The 20,579-nt window shown below is 38.0% G+C and overlaps 1 protein-coding gene across 6 annotated transcripts in view; it reads right to left on the minus strand.

Annotated features, from left to right (window-relative positions):
- Positions 1–12,134: 12,134 nt before the first annotated feature.
- suco (SUN domain containing ossification factor) overlaps positions 12,135–20,579 on the minus strand; it is a 50,980-nt gene continuing 42,535 nt past the window's right edge. For 3 of the 6 annotated variants that reach the window (XM_012962462.3, XM_012962461.3, XM_012962460.3), the window contains 7 exons: positions 19,258–20,382; positions 18,610–18,697; positions 17,871–17,975; positions 16,583–16,737; positions 15,674–15,765; positions 14,934–14,989; positions 12,249–14,513 (listed from right to left, as the gene is read on the minus strand). In XM_012962462.3, the coding sequence (XP_012817916.2) occupies positions 14,067–14,513; positions 14,934–14,989; positions 15,674–15,765; positions 16,583–16,737; positions 17,871–17,975; positions 18,610–18,697; positions 19,258–20,382 (2,068 nt within the window). In that variant the 3' untranslated portion in view covers positions 12,249–14,066. Of the gene's footprint in view, positions 14,514–14,933; positions 14,990–15,673; positions 15,766–16,582; positions 16,738–17,870; positions 17,976–18,609; positions 18,698–19,257; positions 20,383–20,579 lie in introns of all 6 variants that reach the window. The other 3 variants (XM_004913732.4, XM_002934151.5, XM_031901006.1) reach the window with 2 other exon arrangements.

Here is a 20,579-nt window from a genome sequence, read left to right on the forward strand (position 1 = left end):
GCGTCAAAAACTGTGGACGACAAAAAAGACGCGGGCAACAAAAAAAAATAGTGCAACAAATGCGTTTCGCAAATTTGTCGCCGTTTCACAAATTTTCTTGCCGTTTCGCAAATTTTATGGCGAAGCAAAATGGGACAGATTCACTCATCACTAGTTTTGATTGCTTTTATGGGAAAACACAACACCCCCTATCTGCCTATAATCCCCTCTAATGTACTTGTACAAAGTAATCATGTCCCCTCGCAAGCGCCTTTTTTCCAGAGAAAACAACCCCAACCTCGACAGTCTCACCTCATAGCTTAAATCTTCCATCCCCTTTACCAGTTTAGTTGCAGTCTCTGCACTCTCTCCAGCTCATTAATATCCTTCTTAAGGACTGGAGCCCAAAACTGCACTGCATACTCAAGGTGAGGCCTTACCAGGGACCTACAAAGTAGCAACTGATCAGTCAATGAGTCAATGCCCTTTTTTATACAAGACAGCACTTTATTTGCTTTAGTAGCCACAGAATGACACTGCCTGGAATTAGACAACTTGTTATCTACAAAAAAACCCTAGATCCTTCTCCATTAAGGATACCCCCAACACACTACCATTCAGTAGATAGTTCGCGTTTATATTCTTTCTACCAAAATGCATAACTTTGCACTTACCAACATTGAACCTCATTTTCCAGTTTGCTGCCCAGTTTTCCAATTTTGTCAAATCGCTCTGCAAAGCGGCAGCATCCTGCATGGAACTTATAGTTTTGCACAATTTTGTGTCATCAGCAAAAATAGAAACAGTACTGTCTATGCCCACCTCCAGGTCATTAATAAACAAGTTAAAAAGCAAAGGACCAAGGACTGACCCCTGCGGTACTCCACTAACCACACTGGTCCAATTAGAAAATGTTCCATTTACAACCACTCTTTGTAATCTATCCTTCAGCCAGTTCTCTATCCAATTACAAATATTATGTTCTAGGCCAATATTCCTCAATTTATCATTAACCTTCTGTGAGGTACTGTGTGGAGGAGCTTAAACTCATGGTAGTTGCTGTCACATCTCCTCCAAGTGACATTTTTCCACAGCCAACAGCTGTCCCTGCTCCTCCTCCTTACTCTGCCTACTATCCTGGATACCAGCCTGCAAGAGGGCCTGGCAGAGGCCAAGGGCTATGTCCTATAACCAACCCATACTCTATACACCCCCTGCACCTCCAAACCCCACCCCCTACCCTGACCAACTCCCTCAAATCCAAATTCCTCATCCCCTCCTCTACCTGCACAACCACAAGCCATGTATTATCAGCCCCGCCTGTGCTATGTGTGCTGACAGCCAGGCCATCTTGCACGTGACTGTTATGCTTTTGCCCCTCTTGGACCTCAGGCTTAGAGCAGCACCATAGAGCCTGATGAGAGGGGGGACCGAGCTGATACAGATATGCTGATGCTATTTCCCTTTTTAAAAAATTACCCTTTCAGCTATGTGCCTCCAATGATGACCCACTTGTTGAATGTGTGATTAATGGTTTTTCTATTCCTTGTCTTGTTGATATAGGTGCTTCAAGATCTTTACTTAAGACAACTGAACTCGCTGCTTCACTTCCCTTATCAGGCAAATACTGTTGGTGTAAGCAACTACTCCCAGTGCCTTCCACTAACCACTGAAATTTCTGTAAGGTTGGCCCACTAACTGCAGAACATAGTTTTCTTCTTTCCTTAGACTCTCCAGTGAATCTCTGGTTATGGCTGGGATCTCCTTTGTAATTTAGGTGCCTCCATTTATTGCACCCCAGATGGAATTTACCTTGATGTGCCTGAGGCCTCCTTGGGTGTCTCCGCTCCCTTGCAGCAGCTGCCTTGCTCATTGATAAATCCAGTAATTTGGTTCTCTGCAATCACCTTACCTTATGTTGCCCCATGCACTTTATATCTTTCACTGTTGCCTTCTATTCCCAATTTAATGGAATTAGTCACCCATTCTTTCCACCAGTTGAAGAATATGAGCGTATGGTCTCATCGCCCCCCCATGTTTATGATTTCTAATAAATAAACAAGATTTCACCTCCAAAGGGGGGCTGTTAAGGCCTAAAATATCATGTAGGCCCATGCTTCAATATTATCCATATAGCATAGCTTAATTAGTATAATACATTTATATCTGTATATATATATATATATATATATATAAATCCATTGTGCTACGTGTATAATATTAGCATCCCTGTACTGTGTGGTGTAGATATCAGAGATACTGTGTGGGAAAAGAAGAAGTTAATAGCCTACATCTCAAGGAACAGGAGATTAAGAAATTGCTGCAGTTAAAGAAATATATGCTTAAGAAAAGTTATGCTGCTTATGGAAACTTTGCCTAGAGATTATGCTTAACGCCCAATTAAGGATGTTTTGCTAACCAATCACAATAAGCTGTTAATTTTGCTCCACAAGATGTTTATTTTGCTCCACAATAGAAAAGGATTTGGAATTAATTCTTGGGATGACAGGTTCCGTTCAACCCTTCCCCTGCCAGTGATGTAGAATGTATGTGGCAGGAAAGAAAGTTACAGAGTGCAAGGGATGTATATTCCATGTTTCCAAATTGCTTTCAAATGAATGGAAAAATATAGGTAGATAATGCACCACAACAGAGAGGCCAATTGTGGTTTCATGAAAAGCTTACAGTAAAACACAAACCCATACACAGCCCAAAGATTTAGATACAGGACAGAAGTTTTTTTGTTTTTAAAGCAAATCTGAGTAATACTGCAAATGAGTTATTTCCTTGCTGTCTGAGTAAAGATTTGTCTTGTTTCACTTGCCATGCCTAGGCAGTTCCCTATCCACTGGGATCTTTATTTAACTGACAGAAGTGCATAATGGCTATGAGAGAAATAATGCAGTGTAATGGGAACCCGAGGGTGCTGTTGCTTGTAGGGAGTGCTGGGAACAGAGAAACAAATCTACATATAAGAGAAATGCTGAATGCCAGGGTGCTTACCAGAAATCTTATAGTTTCTGTTTAGCTGCTACTCACCACAGGTACAGGATATATAAATGTCTGTACGGTACGGTGTTACTCTCAGCAGGTATCGGCTTTTGTCATTTTTCCTTTTATGGTTGATACCATACTACTGATGTACAGGGGATTGACTAAAAACGAGAACAGCCCTAACTGGTTGGTAACTTCCAAACACTGCCCCCTCCCCAGTTTGTAGATATATTTACTATACCTACCCAGGGTCAGATCTTTAATAACCTATGGAACCACATGGGGTGGGGTGACACCACATTATTTGGGTATACAGTACAGTATTCTATAACTTTGGACTCAAAGAATTCAAATTCACCAAAAGCCTGAGATAAAAGTCTATTTTATGTGAGGAACAAAGCCTGAGGAAGGATGCAATGTCACTAAATAAACCACATGAAACCATCTGACACAGTGAGGTGGTGGCAGAGTTAAAAGCAGTTACATCAAAGTAATGAGGGCTGCAATAGAAATAGATCTGTTACTGTAAGCGGTGATCCCCCTGTCAGTAGGGCAGGGTATCATGTACGCTTCTGCTAATATTCACTTACCCTTTAATGGGTATTTTAGATTTTTTTAATTCTTCTTCCCCCTAAATATTCCATATTCCACATTTGCTTTGAAAAGACTGAACAGCCCACTAAATGTTTATACTAAGCAACAAACTGATCAGTTGCTATGAGCAACTGAACTGAAAAAATTAAAGGGGAACTAGACCCAACACCCAATTTAGGCATTTAGAAAAGTAAACATAATTTCAAGCAGCTCTGCCTAAGCCCTCTGTTCTCCTGCTGACCTGGCTGACTACTCTGAGATTTTAAAAAATCTAACAGATCTAATCGACTGTCCTCAGCCTGCCTCCATCCTGCATCCTTCAAATCCCACAATCCCCTGCAATTATGATGACAATAAGGAAAGGAACATCAAAGTTCAATGCATTGTGGATTATGTAGTTCCTGCATGATGTCTGTAAGCTGTGGAGAAATTGTTACACTGTCTAACATCAATGTATTAGCCCCTCCTTTCCTGACAGGATTTCAAATGATGCAGAAAGAGAAGAATTACTTTGCAGCTGGAGATCAGCGTATAAGAATGGCATTTATTCATACTTTTTGAAGACAGATTACAGTTATAGGTATATCAGGGGTTTCTGTGTTGTGTGGGGCTCTTTATATAATTTTGGTTTGGAGATTCAAAACTGAAGAAATAAAAAAATATACAATCTGAAAACATATCAGGGCAGCACATATGCAGCACACTGTACATTTGTTTGCACATTTGTAGAGGTTGGGTACCATTGGGACATGGAAGGGGTTTGCTGAGATGGATAGAATAGAAGTTGACCTGCACAAAGCCTTAAAAAGCAAATTTCATCAACAATGGTGCAAAATCTAGTGCTTTCCCACGTAAGTAGTTCAAACAAATATTGACTGTATTTTGCTGTTACTGGCCCTTTAACAGAGAGATGGTTTTACACACATTTATTTTCATTATTATATTTTCATTTCTAACTGTGCCTAACATGTCTGTTATTCTGACTGCCCTACATTTACACTGTTTTTTGATGACACAAACAAAAATATATTCATGTAACTGACCCCAGTATACGATTGAAACCTATCAGCTTCAGTTTCATGTTCCATATCACAGCCAGGAAGACCCACTGCATGTTGACATGAACATTGGTGAATGTATTAGTGGGCCCACACATTTGTGGCCTTCCTATTCTGCCATTTATTCACTATTAAAATGAAAGTGCAACTTTCTTAAAATGGAGAAGCTTCACTTACGCCTTTTTGTACTGAGCACTTACATCACATAAATAAATCGCACTAAGGGCTTTGACAGTCTCCTCCTCCTACTACTGCTTCAATACTTCAACCTGGAGTCATTATGTATCATGATCCCGTGACAATAGAAGCAAGATATTTTTCTTTTAATCTAAACCTATGTGGATTTTAGGAATCCTCTCACACCTTGATTAAATTGTATATCTCTGATACAAATATCCACTTCTATAAGAATAATGTATAGCTTACCTACAGCTTCTGTGTACAAGGGATTTCTAATAGGGAATGTGCTGAGCCTTTCAGGCAAAAGACAGCAAGAGCTCCAAGGGGAACTAAGCCCAGGCTGGAAATCCAATGATTTCCAATGAATCCAATGAGAAGGTAGGACAGGCTAGAATACTTAATACAGGTATGGAATCCGATATCCATTTTAATAAAATAACAAATTTTAAAAAATGGTTTTATATTTTCTGGCATAATAAAACAGTACTTTGTACTTGATCCCAACTAAGATTCAATAGACATAAGATTTTCAATAGATCTTTTGGTAATATTCCGAGATAATTTTTTTATTACCTGGCCACTAGATGGAGCTGGTACTGTGAGTCACATGGTTTAGTGGGGGTGATGGGGCAGTGGGTTTATAAAGCTGTACACTCAGTTGGACTGCACCAGCCGAAGGACCCATGTAGTCCGAAACATGTAGTGCTATGCATATCTAAATAAAGTCCAACACTTGTTTGCACAAACAGGAGCTCTCCAGTGGATTCTATTTGATATTTATGATTTATTCCTTTGGAACTGGTGATCCCAAAACACTGTACAGAGAGATATAATACACAATTTTTTTACTGCAGTAGTCCCTGTTGATAATTTTGGACTGATAAGATTGGCAGGGGTGGGCTAAGCCAACCTAGGCAACCATCGCATCAACTTCCCCCCCACGTGTGCGCATGAGGAGTTCCCACGCAAGGGGGGGTGCAATGGGTCATTGCCCCCACTGTGTAATGACATGCAGCGGGGGCACTGACAAAGCAGCGCAGCCTAGGGGTAGGCAGGAGAGGCTCCTGCCTGGTGCCCTACAATTGTTGCGCCCTAGGCAGCTGCCTCTTCTGCCTACTTCTAGTTCCAGCCCTGATTGTTGCCAAAATAATCCTATTGGATTTATTTAATCTTCACATCATTTTTTAATAGATTTATAGATGCAGACTAAAATTTATGGAAAGATCCCTTATGTGGAAAACCCCGGGTCTCGACCATTCTAGATAACAGGTCTCAGTACTCAGGCTACACAGGAATGGCAGAGCTAGTTAATCAGCCTTGATGATCAGGACAGCATGTAATGAAGGGGATGTCTTTATATAGGACAAAGTTGAATTTGTATTTGGAAACTAATTAGGAACCTCACAGCTTGCCCTGTGGACAGAGAAAGGCAGCCAGAGGCAAGGAGGTGCCCAGATCAAGTGCAGCAGAGCCTCACATTATCCCACTCCTTACAATGTGTTCCCCCATGTCCAAAAGCAATGTATTTTCTAAATGTGCACCAGGAGTCAGACTATTGAGCCACTATGTGGTTGTTTTTGTCAGTTCCACTTTAAATTCTGCCCTGACTGTAGGTACATCTCTTTCCAAATCTTCATTATTTAATATTTTTTAAAAACAAAAAAACTGTACTTGACTAGAATTGCAAACTACATTGCAATCCACTACATTTGCAAACTAGGGTTGGAAATACATATTGTATTTCTATTGGGACCATTTATTAAACCCTTATATTGCCAGCTACAGGGATTTAAGAAAATGAAAAGCTTGACCCCATTATCGATCCTATATATATGTGTGTTCCACTACAGCAAAACTTGGTATATTTGATTGAATATATCAGATTGTAAGCTCTACGGGGCAGGGACCTCCTTCCTACTGTGTCTCATACCACATGGCACTTATATATATATATATATACATATATGTATTTATTTATTATATCACTTGTCCTCCCTGTGTGTAATTTTGTATTCTGTAAGACTGTACAGCGCTGCGTACCCTTGTGGCGCTTTATAAATAAAATTATACCTACATACATGCATGAAAGAAATCCATCCTGCACACAGCATAGAAAGAAAGGCTGATGAGAAGGAAACCTTACCAGCAGCACCCCTACAGTGGGAGAAAATAAATGCAGACAAAACAATGTATAGAGGTGGTGGTGTTGGTGCATTAGATGTGACTGATTAGAAATGTAGGTCCAGTTGCCGATAATCCTCAGCTGGTGAGTGTTGTGGTTATCAGACAACACGTGTAGCCGTGCAGATCTCATGAAGGTGATTGGACTAACAATTTAGCCATCTAAAAGGTTAGCTTTGTATTTCCTACAAACTAGCAAACGGCAAAGCTGCAGTTTCTTAACTAGTAAAGGGGATGGAAGATTTAAGCTACAAGGTTAGGCAGTTGAGGTTGGGGTTGTCTTCTCTGGAAAAGAGGTGCTTGTGAGGGGACACGATTACTCTTTTTTTCCCATAAAAATGATAAGTGCACCAGAGGCCCCCCCTTTAGATTAGAGGAACGGAGCTTACATTTAAATCAGTGTAGGTGGTTTTTCAGTGAGGGCAGTGAGGTTGGGGAATGCTCTTCCTAGTGATATTGTGATGGCAGATTCTGTTAATGCCTTTAAGAGGGGCTTGGATGAGTTCTTGAACAAGCAGAATATCCTCAACTAGCAGTTAGGCAGGTTACATATAGGCATTAAGGTTAAACTTGATGGACGTGTGTAATTTTTCAACCTAACTTACTATGTATGTTACCATCTTTATAAGATACCGTATATACGCGAGTATAAGCCAATCCGAATATAAGCCGAGGTACCTAATTTTACCTAAGAAAACTGGAAAAACTTATTGACTCAAGTATAAGCCTAGGGTGCAGCAGCAGCTACTGCTAAGTTTCAATAATCAAAATAAATACCAATAAAATTACTTTAAGTGATGTGTATGTGGTATTAAAGGTATGTGTTTATAAATATTTATTTAAACAGTAAACTAGCTCTAGTGGAGAAGAGGGTCAACAAAAAACAATATGGTATCTATGATACCTTAAGAGCACTACCCCCTTAGCTCAATCAGCAACCCAGCTAAAACGCAAAGAGTTAAAATCCTTCAAAACTATATATAGTTTATATAGAATATAAAGTGCAATGTCTAGTGTAGAATGCAACAGGTGAGGATGGTAGATGAAGATGAATTTGGGAGCAGCCAGGGCACTGGAAGGTCTGGTTGCGGGTGGCCTAATTTGCACACAAAGGACAGAGGGTGCTAGTCTGGAGGGACCAATGGAACCTGACTTGAGTATAAGCCGAGGGCAACTTTTTCAGCACATTTTGGGTGCTGAAAAACTAGGCTTATACTTGAGTATATACAGTACTTATATATCATATGATACAATAATATCTTCCCTCTCAAGCACCCTGCTATATGTGAGAATAAAGATGAGGCCCATCTCTCTTACAATCCGCACACACCATTCCTTCTGTCTGTCTGAGGAGACATTTCCACGTTCCGTGACAATAATAATAAGCCCAGCAAGTTGTTTAAATTTATTTGGAAATTCACAGTTTCTAAATTGCACAAAGTCTCTGGAGTCACAATTTTATTCACAACATAGTTGTAAGCAATAAAAAAAACAAAAAACTTTTTATTATTTTCTACTTATTTTTCTAATAGACAGGGTTAAAAATTAAGGTCAGGGTGATCAGATAGTCTGCATATTCTGCTGAAATGCTCTGCAAGGAACATGTGGGTTTGTTGGGAATCTAAATGGTAATAAATACTGTACAGGCATGACTTTCCTACACAAATGACTTCCATTTTGTTGGATGATAACAAAAATTGGATACTTAACCTTTCATTAACCCTCTGACAACAATGTCTATACGTCATGGGCAAAAGTGTACGTTTTTTGCATTCCATTCATATGACTGGCAATCACAGGGTTAAAGGGATGGATCACCTTCACTAAAAACATATTTTTATATGGTAAGGCTACTGATCTGCTACTGGGAAGATCCAATTTTCACTCCAAAAAAAATCATGACCAATATTGTCTGTGTGGAGAAGGCCTTCATAGGTGGAAAGGTGGAGCTTTCATGGCAGCGGCTTCCGTGTGCAGAGGAGCTAGCCATTTATGGATTAGAGATACACAGAACTGTGTCATTTGTAGGGAAACAGGAGCAAGGAAAGTGCATGTCAGTGTAACCTCCAAAGCTTCTCAGCTAGATTAGAACAAATAAAAATGTGGTCAATATTCCTAGCTAGTTTGTTTTTTATTGGACAAAGAGCAAATCACTGGAGGGACAGCAAAAACACTAACCTTCTGCCCCAAACCATGCATCTATTTTACTGGCCAGGGGTGCTTGCCCCAACACTGCTATCTTTTCATCTGCTAGGTATTCCTTAGGGGGATTGAGGTGGGTACATGTGCCAGGGCTTGCTATAGTCCTATATATCCATCCCACCTAATCCAGCACAAGGAATACCCAGGAGATGGACAAAGATGGTGGTGGAGCTGTGACTGACCGCACTGCCCAAGTAGCCCCGTACCCCAGGCTGGTGCATTTAGATCTATATTAGAGGCACAGTGTCTGGGCCAGAAGATTTTTGCTCTCAGAACCTGCAGTGATTTAGGGCTTCCCTGTGCTTAAAGCCATTTCCTGAGCTAGTCTGCAAACAAGTGTAATAACCAGTCATAAAAACACAAGCAACAGAATAACGTGGCCTAACTGCGCAACTGCAAATATGCTTGAACATTGGTTCTTACTATAATATTAACATATACAAAGAGCAATAAGAAAAACCTTAAGGAAAGCTCTAGAACAGAATTAGTATAAATAGCAGACATTTCTATTCCATACACACGACCAAGTAGCATGCCGTAAGCCGAGCCATACAAGGAGGGTGGGGGTTGGTGATGGACCCATAGTACCAATAATTATATAAATAAGAGATTTAGACAAAACGTTGGTGGCATAAGCTTGTTTTTCCTGTTGGTGTAGGTGTACAACATGGCTAAACATACTATACTTTTGGTTCCAAGAAGACTGAAGTATATGTAATAATTCATTTACTTACAAATCATGCTTCACCCTGAGCCATAAAGAACAACCAAACTATCAGACTAATCTCCCACAATCACACTGTCCCCAATACATACTGTCCACCAACTCAATGCATTCTTAGCAGAAACAACACTAAAACATATTTAGAATATAAATTAAAAAAGACCCTTAAACAGAACTGACAGACAGTCAAAGGGAGGTCACAGGGGGGAATTTGGGCCCTTTTTATTTGCTAAAATTGTGCCCCAAGTGTCACCATCCTAAGTGCCACACTTCCAAAAGGATAAAATATTTGGACAAAGGAAAAGTTTTGTAATCTGGGTCCAGAACCACAATGAATGGATAACTGGTCCCCACTGCATATACATACACAGGCCAATTTAGACTAAAGCAAACAGCTTTGGGGAAATGGAGTCATCTTAACAACTATGTACGTATAGAAGTTACAAGAGAAGTGTACCAACTGTTGCCTATAGTGTTTCTGAGTAAAAGCATAGCTTTAAAGCAAGTACCGCATTTTTCTACTACACTTTGATAAAAGTGTACATATATTACATATATATATATATATATATATATATATATATATATATATATATATATATATATATATATATATATATATATATATATATATATATATATATATATATATACACACACACTTATACAATGCAGAACCCTCATTACCATAAACTAAACTAAAAAAATACCAGCCTTCCTATTTCTGCTACGTTTTAATGAAAAGGGATCTGGCGCTACAGCGGATATGTGCCTAAGTGAAAGAGGAAAATATCTAGCCACTGCAGTACTTTATTACACAGCTCTGTATGTGTGTGTTTAAGAAGGTCGAAGGGTTATCCCCTATTAATGTATACATGACACATCTCATTCATTCCTTGACCAGATCTAAAATTAGCAGTTAATATTCAATATACTGTAGTAGGAACCGATAGCACTGCATACATAAAGAAGCCTGTGCCAAAGGGACCCAGTGACCAACAGAACATTAAAGGGGTGGTTCACCTTTAAGCTAACTTTAAGTATGTTTTAGAATGACCTATTTAAAGCAACTTTTCAATTGGCCTAATTATTTATTAATTATAGTTTTTGAATTATTTGCTGCCTTCTTCCACTTTTTTGCAGTTTTTAAATGGGGATTACTGACCCTAGCAGTCAAAAAACTATTGCTCTGTGAGGCAACAGTTTTATGGTTATCGTAACTATTCAGTCCCTCTCCTATTCATATAACAGTTTCCTCACCCAAACCACTCCTTGGTTGCTAAGATAACTGGGACCCTAGCAACCAAATAACTGCTGAAACTCCAAACTAGAGAGCTGCTGGACTGAAAATGAAATAACTAAAAAACTACAAACAATAAAACATGAATACCAATTGCAACTTCTCAGAATATTATGCTCTACATCATAATAAACGTTAACTCAAAGGTGAACAAACCCTTTAACACATGGAAAGACACTCAAACTGATGAGCTTTTGGAGCGGAACTAAACTCATACATTGGTATATGCATAAACACATTTTAGTTATAAATATAAAACTAAATATATATATATACACTAAATGATCCATGGCCAGGGCTGAAAATTAAATGGGAGAATCACCCAAAACTCCTAATATGAGCCTAAGGGACACCATTTACAATTAAGAAGCTAGGAAGAAGAGGCGACCAGATTTTGTACCTTTTCAGCCCTCTCCATAGAGCAGATGGAGAGGCAAAAATAAGCAAATAGGAGATAAAGGAAAGTGAAGATATTGGCAGCTGCTTAAAAGGGCACTGCCACTCTCCATAGTAGGACTGCTAGTTCCACTGAATACAGAATCTTGTTCTATTCAGATCACTGAAAAACCAACACACTTATTATTGCATATATTTGTATTAATGTTAAGGAAGTTTGCAAAGTTTAGGAAAACACATTAAAGCAGAAGTTTCTTTGACCTATTTGCTATGTGCCCCCCTTGGCAGCCCAATATTTGGTTGTGTTAAGTTTTAGATATGTTCCCAACAGTAAATTAGCAAGCACCCCAAATCTCACCCCCCACTTTGAGCCCCCTAGGAGGGCCAGTCCCACAGCTTGGAAACCTCTACATTAAGGTATATTATCCCTGTACTGAGCAAGAAAGTGTGAAGCAGAGGGATACAGTATCTCTCTCTCTCTCTCTCCGGTTGCTGAAACAAACTAACGATAACAAGCTAAAATTCACAAATGCTGAATTCAGCGGCTCATTGATCCCTATTAAAGGCTGTTTGAGAATTTAATAAATTTCCTTTTATGGAATAAAACAAAATAATTTAGCAAAGTGGTTTTAAATTGGTCCTAAACAGGAACTAATAAAACTCAAAATGACTGCAAAAACTCAACCCAAAGTAACAAAGGGTTATACATTAAAAGCAGTGCTAATCCAGTCATGTATACTAGCCAATCAGAACTCTCCTTTCACCCATCTATCTACAAGTTAAATCCATGTGCTGTATGGTTGTAATGGGTGATGGGCCAAAAGCCGGCCAGACATATTGTAATATGAGGAATGGGTCATCCATAACACACCAACTACTACATTTATTACTGTGCATAAGCAACATAATGTTGACTAAATGACCACCAAAGCCATGGCTAACTTGTGTGGATGATGCATGACTTTGAGTGCACTGAGTAGTTGATTTTAAAAATACACACAAAATCACAAATACTATAGGAAATCTATAAATGTTCGGGTTTAAAATCAGAAGGAAAAGCAGTCAAATTAATTCACCCATGTCTCAACAGTGTGAACAAATTCTGAAACAAATATCTAAAGACCTGCATTTGATTTATAAAGCAGGGTCAGTATGGGAATTGGTACAGGTTGCCTGTGGATTGTGTGCTGCTGTTTATAACAAATGGCTAGCTGCTAGTCTCCGGCATTTAACTTAATGCAATCATAAATAATTACACTGAAGCATGAGAATAAAGCTGCACTGCTCCCCAAAGGCAATGTGACAAATAGCTTGTTTAGAACCCACGCAACATTTTCTAGTAGCAAACCATATTTACTAGATGCAGTAACTGAACATTAGAATGATACACTGTGACTATGAAGCGTATAGAGGATGTATAGCACTGTATATATATATTCAGTACCTAGTTAAGTGCTACATCTGTTGTACATTTCTTATAAGCATTGTTATAATTAGTGACCTGTGAGCAGCATTAATGAATGGTACAGTACACTTCTCTAGCAACAAGAAAGCTGATTGTTCTCAAGGAAACTTTGGCTTAGTTTGAGTGCATTATTTTGAACATGCCAACACACATATCTAATTTCAACAGATTTCAAAAAATTCAGTTTTAACTAAATTCACTAGTTGAGCAGTGAGCTATTATTCCAGTCTTTGATCCGTAATAATATGCTAGAAAATAAATATTATTTCAACCCCTCTTCTACTCTGAATGATTTTGCTATGCAGACTAGCTATTCCTATATGGCTTTTTTTTTTGCCGATATAGTGAGTTAGCAATGGCATGTCAAATTAGTAGCAGAGACTTGCGGCATTCTACAGAGGTATAAGGTTATAAATATAAATACTCAAGAAATGTCCTAACAAAAACAAAACCACACACACATACATACACACACACACCACTTAATACATGCAGACATTCTAAAAATCTGATTTTTTTCACCAAAATCTTTGTTTCAGTGTTGCTCCAGGAAATGGCCTAATGTGTTGTAGTGCTAAACTTGGAAAAAGTGGAAAAAAACAAAAACAAAACAAAACCATAAAAACCTTATCTGGCATACACATTTGATGCTTTTCCTACCAGTTGCATTATAAATAGACAGAAGGCACATAAATATATAAAGGTGCAAAATACAGGAAAAGGGTAAAGTATGGAAGGTAAGTTGAGCTTACTTTTTACCCAACAAACTGGGCATCAGAATATTCTTTCCCCCAGTAATTAAACTGTGAAAAAATCTACTCGGTATAACAATTTGTAAAGTGAAACAGATTCCACAGGCTGTGTTTAAAACTTCATTATCACACAAGTCAACACAGTCATTTGAAGTTCTGCACACCAGTAGCTGCATCTTCTTTGCATTACTGGAAAGTGTATAAATAGTAAGGGGTTATACCGTGCCAGCCACCAGTGTAGTTAGACACGGCCAGAAACAGTTGTTACCCCAAATGTTCCCACGGTTAGTTCTTTGTTGGTTTTGATAATGTCGTGTAGACTTGGCATGGACCCAGATTTAGTCTGTATTAATGATTTGATAAACTTCCCTTGGTCCTGTAGTTTTGAGCGCCTGCGCTTTATGGCTCTTTTTTCAGTTTTTGTCTTCTGCAGTGTCCCATTACAGAGGGCTGTGCAGGCACCGATCCCGCAGAAGTACGATTCCTCTGACTGAGATGATGTTTCGGAGCTTCCCTCAGAAGGAGGGCCTTTGTAGGATGAGTGATAAACCTCTCCGATATTTGCAAAATCCCTCTCGTTGGTGAAAGGCTTCTTTGTTTTCACATCACCATTTGGGAGCACCTTTAAGGGATCAATAGGCTTCAGGGTTTCAATTTTTTCACTTTTATACTTGCAACGCTTTTTCTGCTGAAACAAAATGAATTGGGCACACTGAGTTGCATATATAAGGCAAAGCTACACATGGAATTCTATAGCAGGAAGAAAAAAAAAAAACCACAATGACAGGAGACGTTTTATGTCACTTGCTATTAAAGAAATAGAACAACTGCTGGCACAGTAACTTTCCCAAAAGTGAAAATGATCCATCTTCCTTCAGAAGATGCTACAGCACCTGGCAGTCAAACACTTGAGAACACCTTTATGCTTAAAGGATAATAATATTCAGGATAATAATAATAATACAATTTATGTTTTATGATTTGAGTTCCAGGATGCTACTAATTCCAGCTCATTTCTCATTATTTAAAAAATCATCTACAAGCAAGTTGGCATGCAGTACAAGGGACTGTGACATTTTTAAAACTGAAAAAGCCAAATAAAACATACCTTTTTTTCAGGTGAAAATTTCAGTGGTTCAACAATATATAAATCATCCGGATCCACTATAGTCAATAAAAATATATATTTAGTAATCAATCCAAAAATTACTTTGCAGAACAAAATTTGCTAATATGAAAAGAAATCAAAACACTGGATACATTTAAAATGAAAATTCTCAATTTTTTATCTCTGACTGAAATAAAAGGAAGATCCTATCCTTGCCAGTGAAGTTAAGTTAAATGTTTTGCTCACATACAAGACTGCTGTTGCCAGTGTCGGACTGGGATGCCAGGGGCCCATCAGAAAACCTTAGACCGTGGGCCAACTCTTCAAACTATTCTTCATCCACTTCTCACTCAACCTCTATATTTTCCTAGTTTTTTTTCTTTATGTATCTATCTTTATCTATTCTTCTTTATATTTAGTAGATTTGTTCCCATAGAGAAATAGGGAATGACCATGAAATAGTTCTAAATAGTTAGAAGCAGGAGGGCCCACCGGGAGTTTTCCTGGTATCCCTGTAGGCCAGTCCGACACTGGCTGTTGCATGTGGGCTTCCCATCTGAGAAGGTAAAAAGGTGTAAAAAACAGAGGGAGAGAGAGCCTAAGGAATAGGACAGGGGTAGAGATGACAAAAAAAATACTGTTCTAACAAACAAAAGGTTTTCTCATTGACTATAAAATGATGCTGAATATAACTTGGGTGGAACAAACATCTTTTCAAATATCTAACACACAACAGTTACCTTCTTTGCTGGAGAGCTGAAATGAATGGGAGCGGATCAAAGGAAATGTGGTCCTTCTTTTAATATTCATGTCATCATAGGAAGAGAAACACCTTTATTAACAAAAGAAACCAGACAGTTTACAGATTGTTCTGTATTTTATATGCTTTAAATACATCTATTTTACAATATAAGTGTGACAACTACGAAATTATTTTTTCTAAATTATGTTTTTTACCTTTGGGAAAACGTTGTGTGCAAACAAAGTTACTATGTGCAAACAAAGTTACTATGTGCAACTGCGCATATTGTGTTTATATTACTAAATAAAGAAACATACTAAATAAAGAAACATACAGGATATATTAAAACACAATTGCAGTTGTTATTTAGTAATATATACCAAAGGATCAAGCTCATACCCAATTTGCTATACATAATATGCTAAATAAGGGATGACTATCTTAAAAACACTTAAGTGCAGCTACCATATAAATGCAAAAACAGAAAACACAATTCCAGCAGCACCTGGACACGTATGTACACACTAGCGCAAAACTCCAAACAGTGTAATTGTGCAATAAGGTAATTATATGCACAGGCTCTAAAGACTGGCCTCTGTGTCTCTTGTGCACGCGTTAATAACGCAACACCATGTGTGAGACATAATGCTGGTTCACCAATCATGTCTCACCAAAAATCCAGCAATTAAGTTAATAAATAATGAAAGATGCAGAGATGATTATTCTGTACCTATTAACATAATTATCTTATTAGTGCTGTATAAGTACACGTGCCCATTTCTATAATGGAGCATTTCAAAGGCAGGCAATAACATGTCCTGCTGCATATTTGCAAGAGCAATTTAGAAAACCAGATTAATTAAAAGTGACAGGGTAGACTTGATGAAATGTAAACAGGAACTTTTACCGTTTTGGACTGGGATAGTTATTGCTTTTTGGTATATTAGAGAGGTCATCTTCACTGAACTGAGAAGAACCTCGACACCTCTGGAAACAAGTTATTATCCCCAAGATAACGCATAGGACGAGGGAAATAACCAAGTAACTCTGGCGGTCAGAGACCTACAAAGAAAGAACAAGTTAGTGTTTGCATTTGTTTCATTACACCTTCATTAATGGTCCCAAGTACACCCTATTACAAACTCTAAAATTACACGGAACATGACACCAATAACTCATACATGAATATAGGTATTTCACCCTACCCAATAGCACCTAACAAATGCACAATTTCTTTTTTCTATGAACAAATACACTATATGACATGTGCCTAAAAGCCTCTTTTCTTTGGAAGAATAATGGTGCAAAAAGGTGTAAAACCATCTCCACAGTTAACAACTGAACCTTCACGGTTACACCAGTTCTACATAGCTGTGATTACAGGTGGCAGTTTTGAAGACGTGCCACAATGGGAAATACATTGAGACAGGCAGACATATTGTGTCACTGCTACTTTTTCAGTGAGAAAACCTGTACAAATCTAATGCTGTGACACACACTTCCAAATTATTTTATTACTTTGTAAATATTTTTCTAAAGGATAACATACACTACAATAACCCCACCCCCACTATATTTAGTGGATTCACAATTTAAAGGGTTACTATACATCAGTGTTTAAAATATGCCCAATAAATATTGTATAATGACTTAAATAGAAAGGGAAACTTTTACTGATATAAACATGAACCAAATAACCCATAATGGATGAATAATGATTTTTTCAGATTTTATCATTGCTTTCTTGTAGTTTGTGAGATGCCACATTCAATTGGGGTGCCAAGTTGCATTAAAATGACCAATTGGTAACCTGAGATCCTGCAATGGGCCTCTTCTTTAAAGACACATTCATGGCTATCTTTCATTAGCATCTCAAACCACCACTTTAGTCTTTTTCCCAGAAATACCTTGTGATGCCCATTGAAACACTGCATTAGATCTTTAGCTGTAACATTATTTGTGTTCCCATTCCCCATGTATTTGTCTAATGTAAATATTAATGGATGAATGTATTACTTTTGACTTGATTTACCTAGGTATTTTGAAGGGGTTACTCACCCGTATAAAAGTTTCAGACTTGCCCAACGCTTGGCTGTTATCAGTGAATTCAAGAAATATGCTACTAAAATCACTATTTTCCCCTTTTAAAAACCTTGTAAGATGTATTGAATTAATTTATTTAAAACAAAACTCACCTCTCTTTTCAGTTCAACCATACTTGCTGAAAGATTAGACACCAGTTGGCTCATATTAAGCAGCTGTGCTTGCAGCAACTGAATAGCATCTGTTTGTCTCTGATCCTTTAAAATAGTCACATAGTTCATATATTCAGTTAAGCATGATTCTAGATGCAAAGAACAGCTATAACTACTGTCAGTATACTATATAGTAAGATACCACACACCAGTGATGGCTCCCCTATTCTGTACTTTATAGTCTGTAATATATTCTGGCATCTGTATAATATATGTACCATGGTAAAAGGTAGTTATTAAATTAACTTATACAACTGAAGGTTGAGGCACTGCTACGATTACATCAGTAAAGAGAAAAAATGACACGATCAACAGCAGCCTATTATCAGAACGACAAGGAGCAAACAAGATAACAGCTCCCTGACACCTGCATTGTTAAAATGCTCCCAAGCCACACTTAGTTGCAGATATAAGAATAGCACTCATTAGTAAAGTCTGGCCATGACTCCTCCAGTTACACTGAATAGGAGAAACAATAGTTTATCTGAAAGCAGTTCCATTGTGAAGTTCTGGCTCTTTCGGAAAGCACAGAATTAGGCACAATGACCTGACATTTATGAATGAATAAAAATGGAAAGTGACATCACTTTTTTTTATAGGCTGCCTCTATAACATTCTGCACATTGAGAAGACATAATGTACGGACAGTCAGAATGTAGCTGCTAAACAAACACGTTACCTGCTCTTCTGCTATTTTTGAAGTGTTTTGAAGCTTTAATATTGTCTTGTTAAAGGCTTTCTGCATTTCTTCCATCTGTTTTCGATATCTTTAAAAAACAGAAAAAAAGCAAACGCAGAGTAAATTATCTATTTTACACAATACACATTTTAAACACAATACACTTTGTGCACAGGGGTATTTAAAGAGGCTGCTTGCCTTTAATACATATCATATAATGACTTTCTTAAATTTCTTTAATTAAATTGTATTAAAAACCTAAAAAGTTGCTAAAATTCAGTCTAAACTCTAGCTTAGAGGGCTGCCACTAAGTAACATGACCGGTTAAAACTGGAATTTTAGAAAAACTGTAAAAAATAAAATCATAAAAAGTCATAATTTCTCTTTAAAAATAATAGGTTTTGTGTTTGTGAACTGCCCCGATTAGAAACTCATTTGGTAAATTACATCCAACGAACACACTCTTTGTAATTTTTGGGTAAGGATGGCGATACTCTTTTGTAATGTTTTGATTATCGAAGCTGCACCTAATACAGTAACTTATGTTTTAGTTTATACTAAAAATAAATTACACAGGCAGCAATTAAGTACATTTTAGTAAAAAAAAAAAAAAATGTGCATTTGTCATGAGATAGAAAAAAAACCCACCTTTGACTAAGTTCTTCTAAATAGCGACTACTAAGGGACATATTGACTTCCAGAGATTTAATGCGGTTATTTAGTCTCATGAATACAGATTCTTTTTGGTTGGATCCATGAACCTGATTCCCATTTGCATAACCCAGATCGGTAGAGTTCTGTAGCTCTGCATAAAAATCTGTTGTTGACCTCTGCAGGGCACCTGTGACTGAATCGTCTACTGTCTCTTCTTCCTTTTTGTCAGCTGTAGTTTGGGAGTCAATAGTTTGTGTCACAATTGGCTTCTGTGGTTCCTCCAAGTCACTATCAATAGGGGCAGTGGTAGATTCCTGAGAAGCAAAGATCTCAGTAGTTGTAATATTGATATTATCCGCATGGTCTTTGATGTTTTGCTCTACTGTGTCGTATATATTAACGGTTTCCAGGCTTGCAGTTGGGGTCACAACTTGGGCAAAAACCTCACTTGTTTTAACATCAGTAAGCTGCGCTTGTAAAGCCTCTGAAGACATTAATTTAGAGTCTGAACCAACTTCAGCTTTTGTTGTCTCTAGAACAGGTGTAGGCAATGCAGACTTTTCACTTGATGTTATATGTAACAGGACTGATGGAGAAATAGTTTGCGTCTGACTTGGTTCCAAGACAATGGATTCAACATTGTTGTTTAAAATATTGCTTGAAAAAATTTCCCCTGAATTCACCAAAATAAAATCTGTTTCTCCAGTCATTTTACTCTCAGAAGGGTCAGAAACAGTCTTCCCAAAGGAAGCATCAACTGTAGCTTGACTTGCCAAAGGTTGATAAGTGAACTCATCACTATCCTCTTTTCTCTTGCTTTCAGAGGTTTTACTTCGCTGTCTGTAAATAGCGACAATAGCAGAGCACCATTTGTAAATGTATTCTGAGAAGCTGGAGATGCAACAAATGGTTGCCAGTTCACCGCAGTATATCTGGGTCTCATATGCATACCAGGAAGTCCTTTCTTCCTCCTGGTCATCACTTTCCAGAAGGGTAACTGTCGATTGCCCATGCTGTTCCTCTTCCTCGTCTTGCACCAACTGAACTATGGGGCTCTCTTTTGTAGTTTCCAGCGGAACCACATGTGCTGTGGGAGCAGTCAAACTTTCGGTTTCTTGCCTAAAACATCAAGTAGATATTAATGCAAAATAGATACCCTATTAAATATCTCACGTCTCTTAAACACATTGTCTACATCGGTATCTGTTAAATACTGGGTCCCCTTTATCACTTAGATTTCCTTCTCCTCCTGTAACCCACTCGGCCCCCTCCCTCAGGAATTTGCTTTGACTTCTAGCTTGTGGGCATGCTCAGTT

Source organism: Xenopus tropicalis, chromosome 4 (assembly GCF_000004195.4).
Source record: "Xenopus tropicalis strain Nigerian chromosome 4, UCB_Xtro_10.0, whole genome shotgun sequence".
Classification (NCBI taxonomy): domain Eukaryota; kingdom Metazoa; phylum Chordata; class Amphibia; order Anura; family Pipidae; genus Xenopus; species Xenopus tropicalis.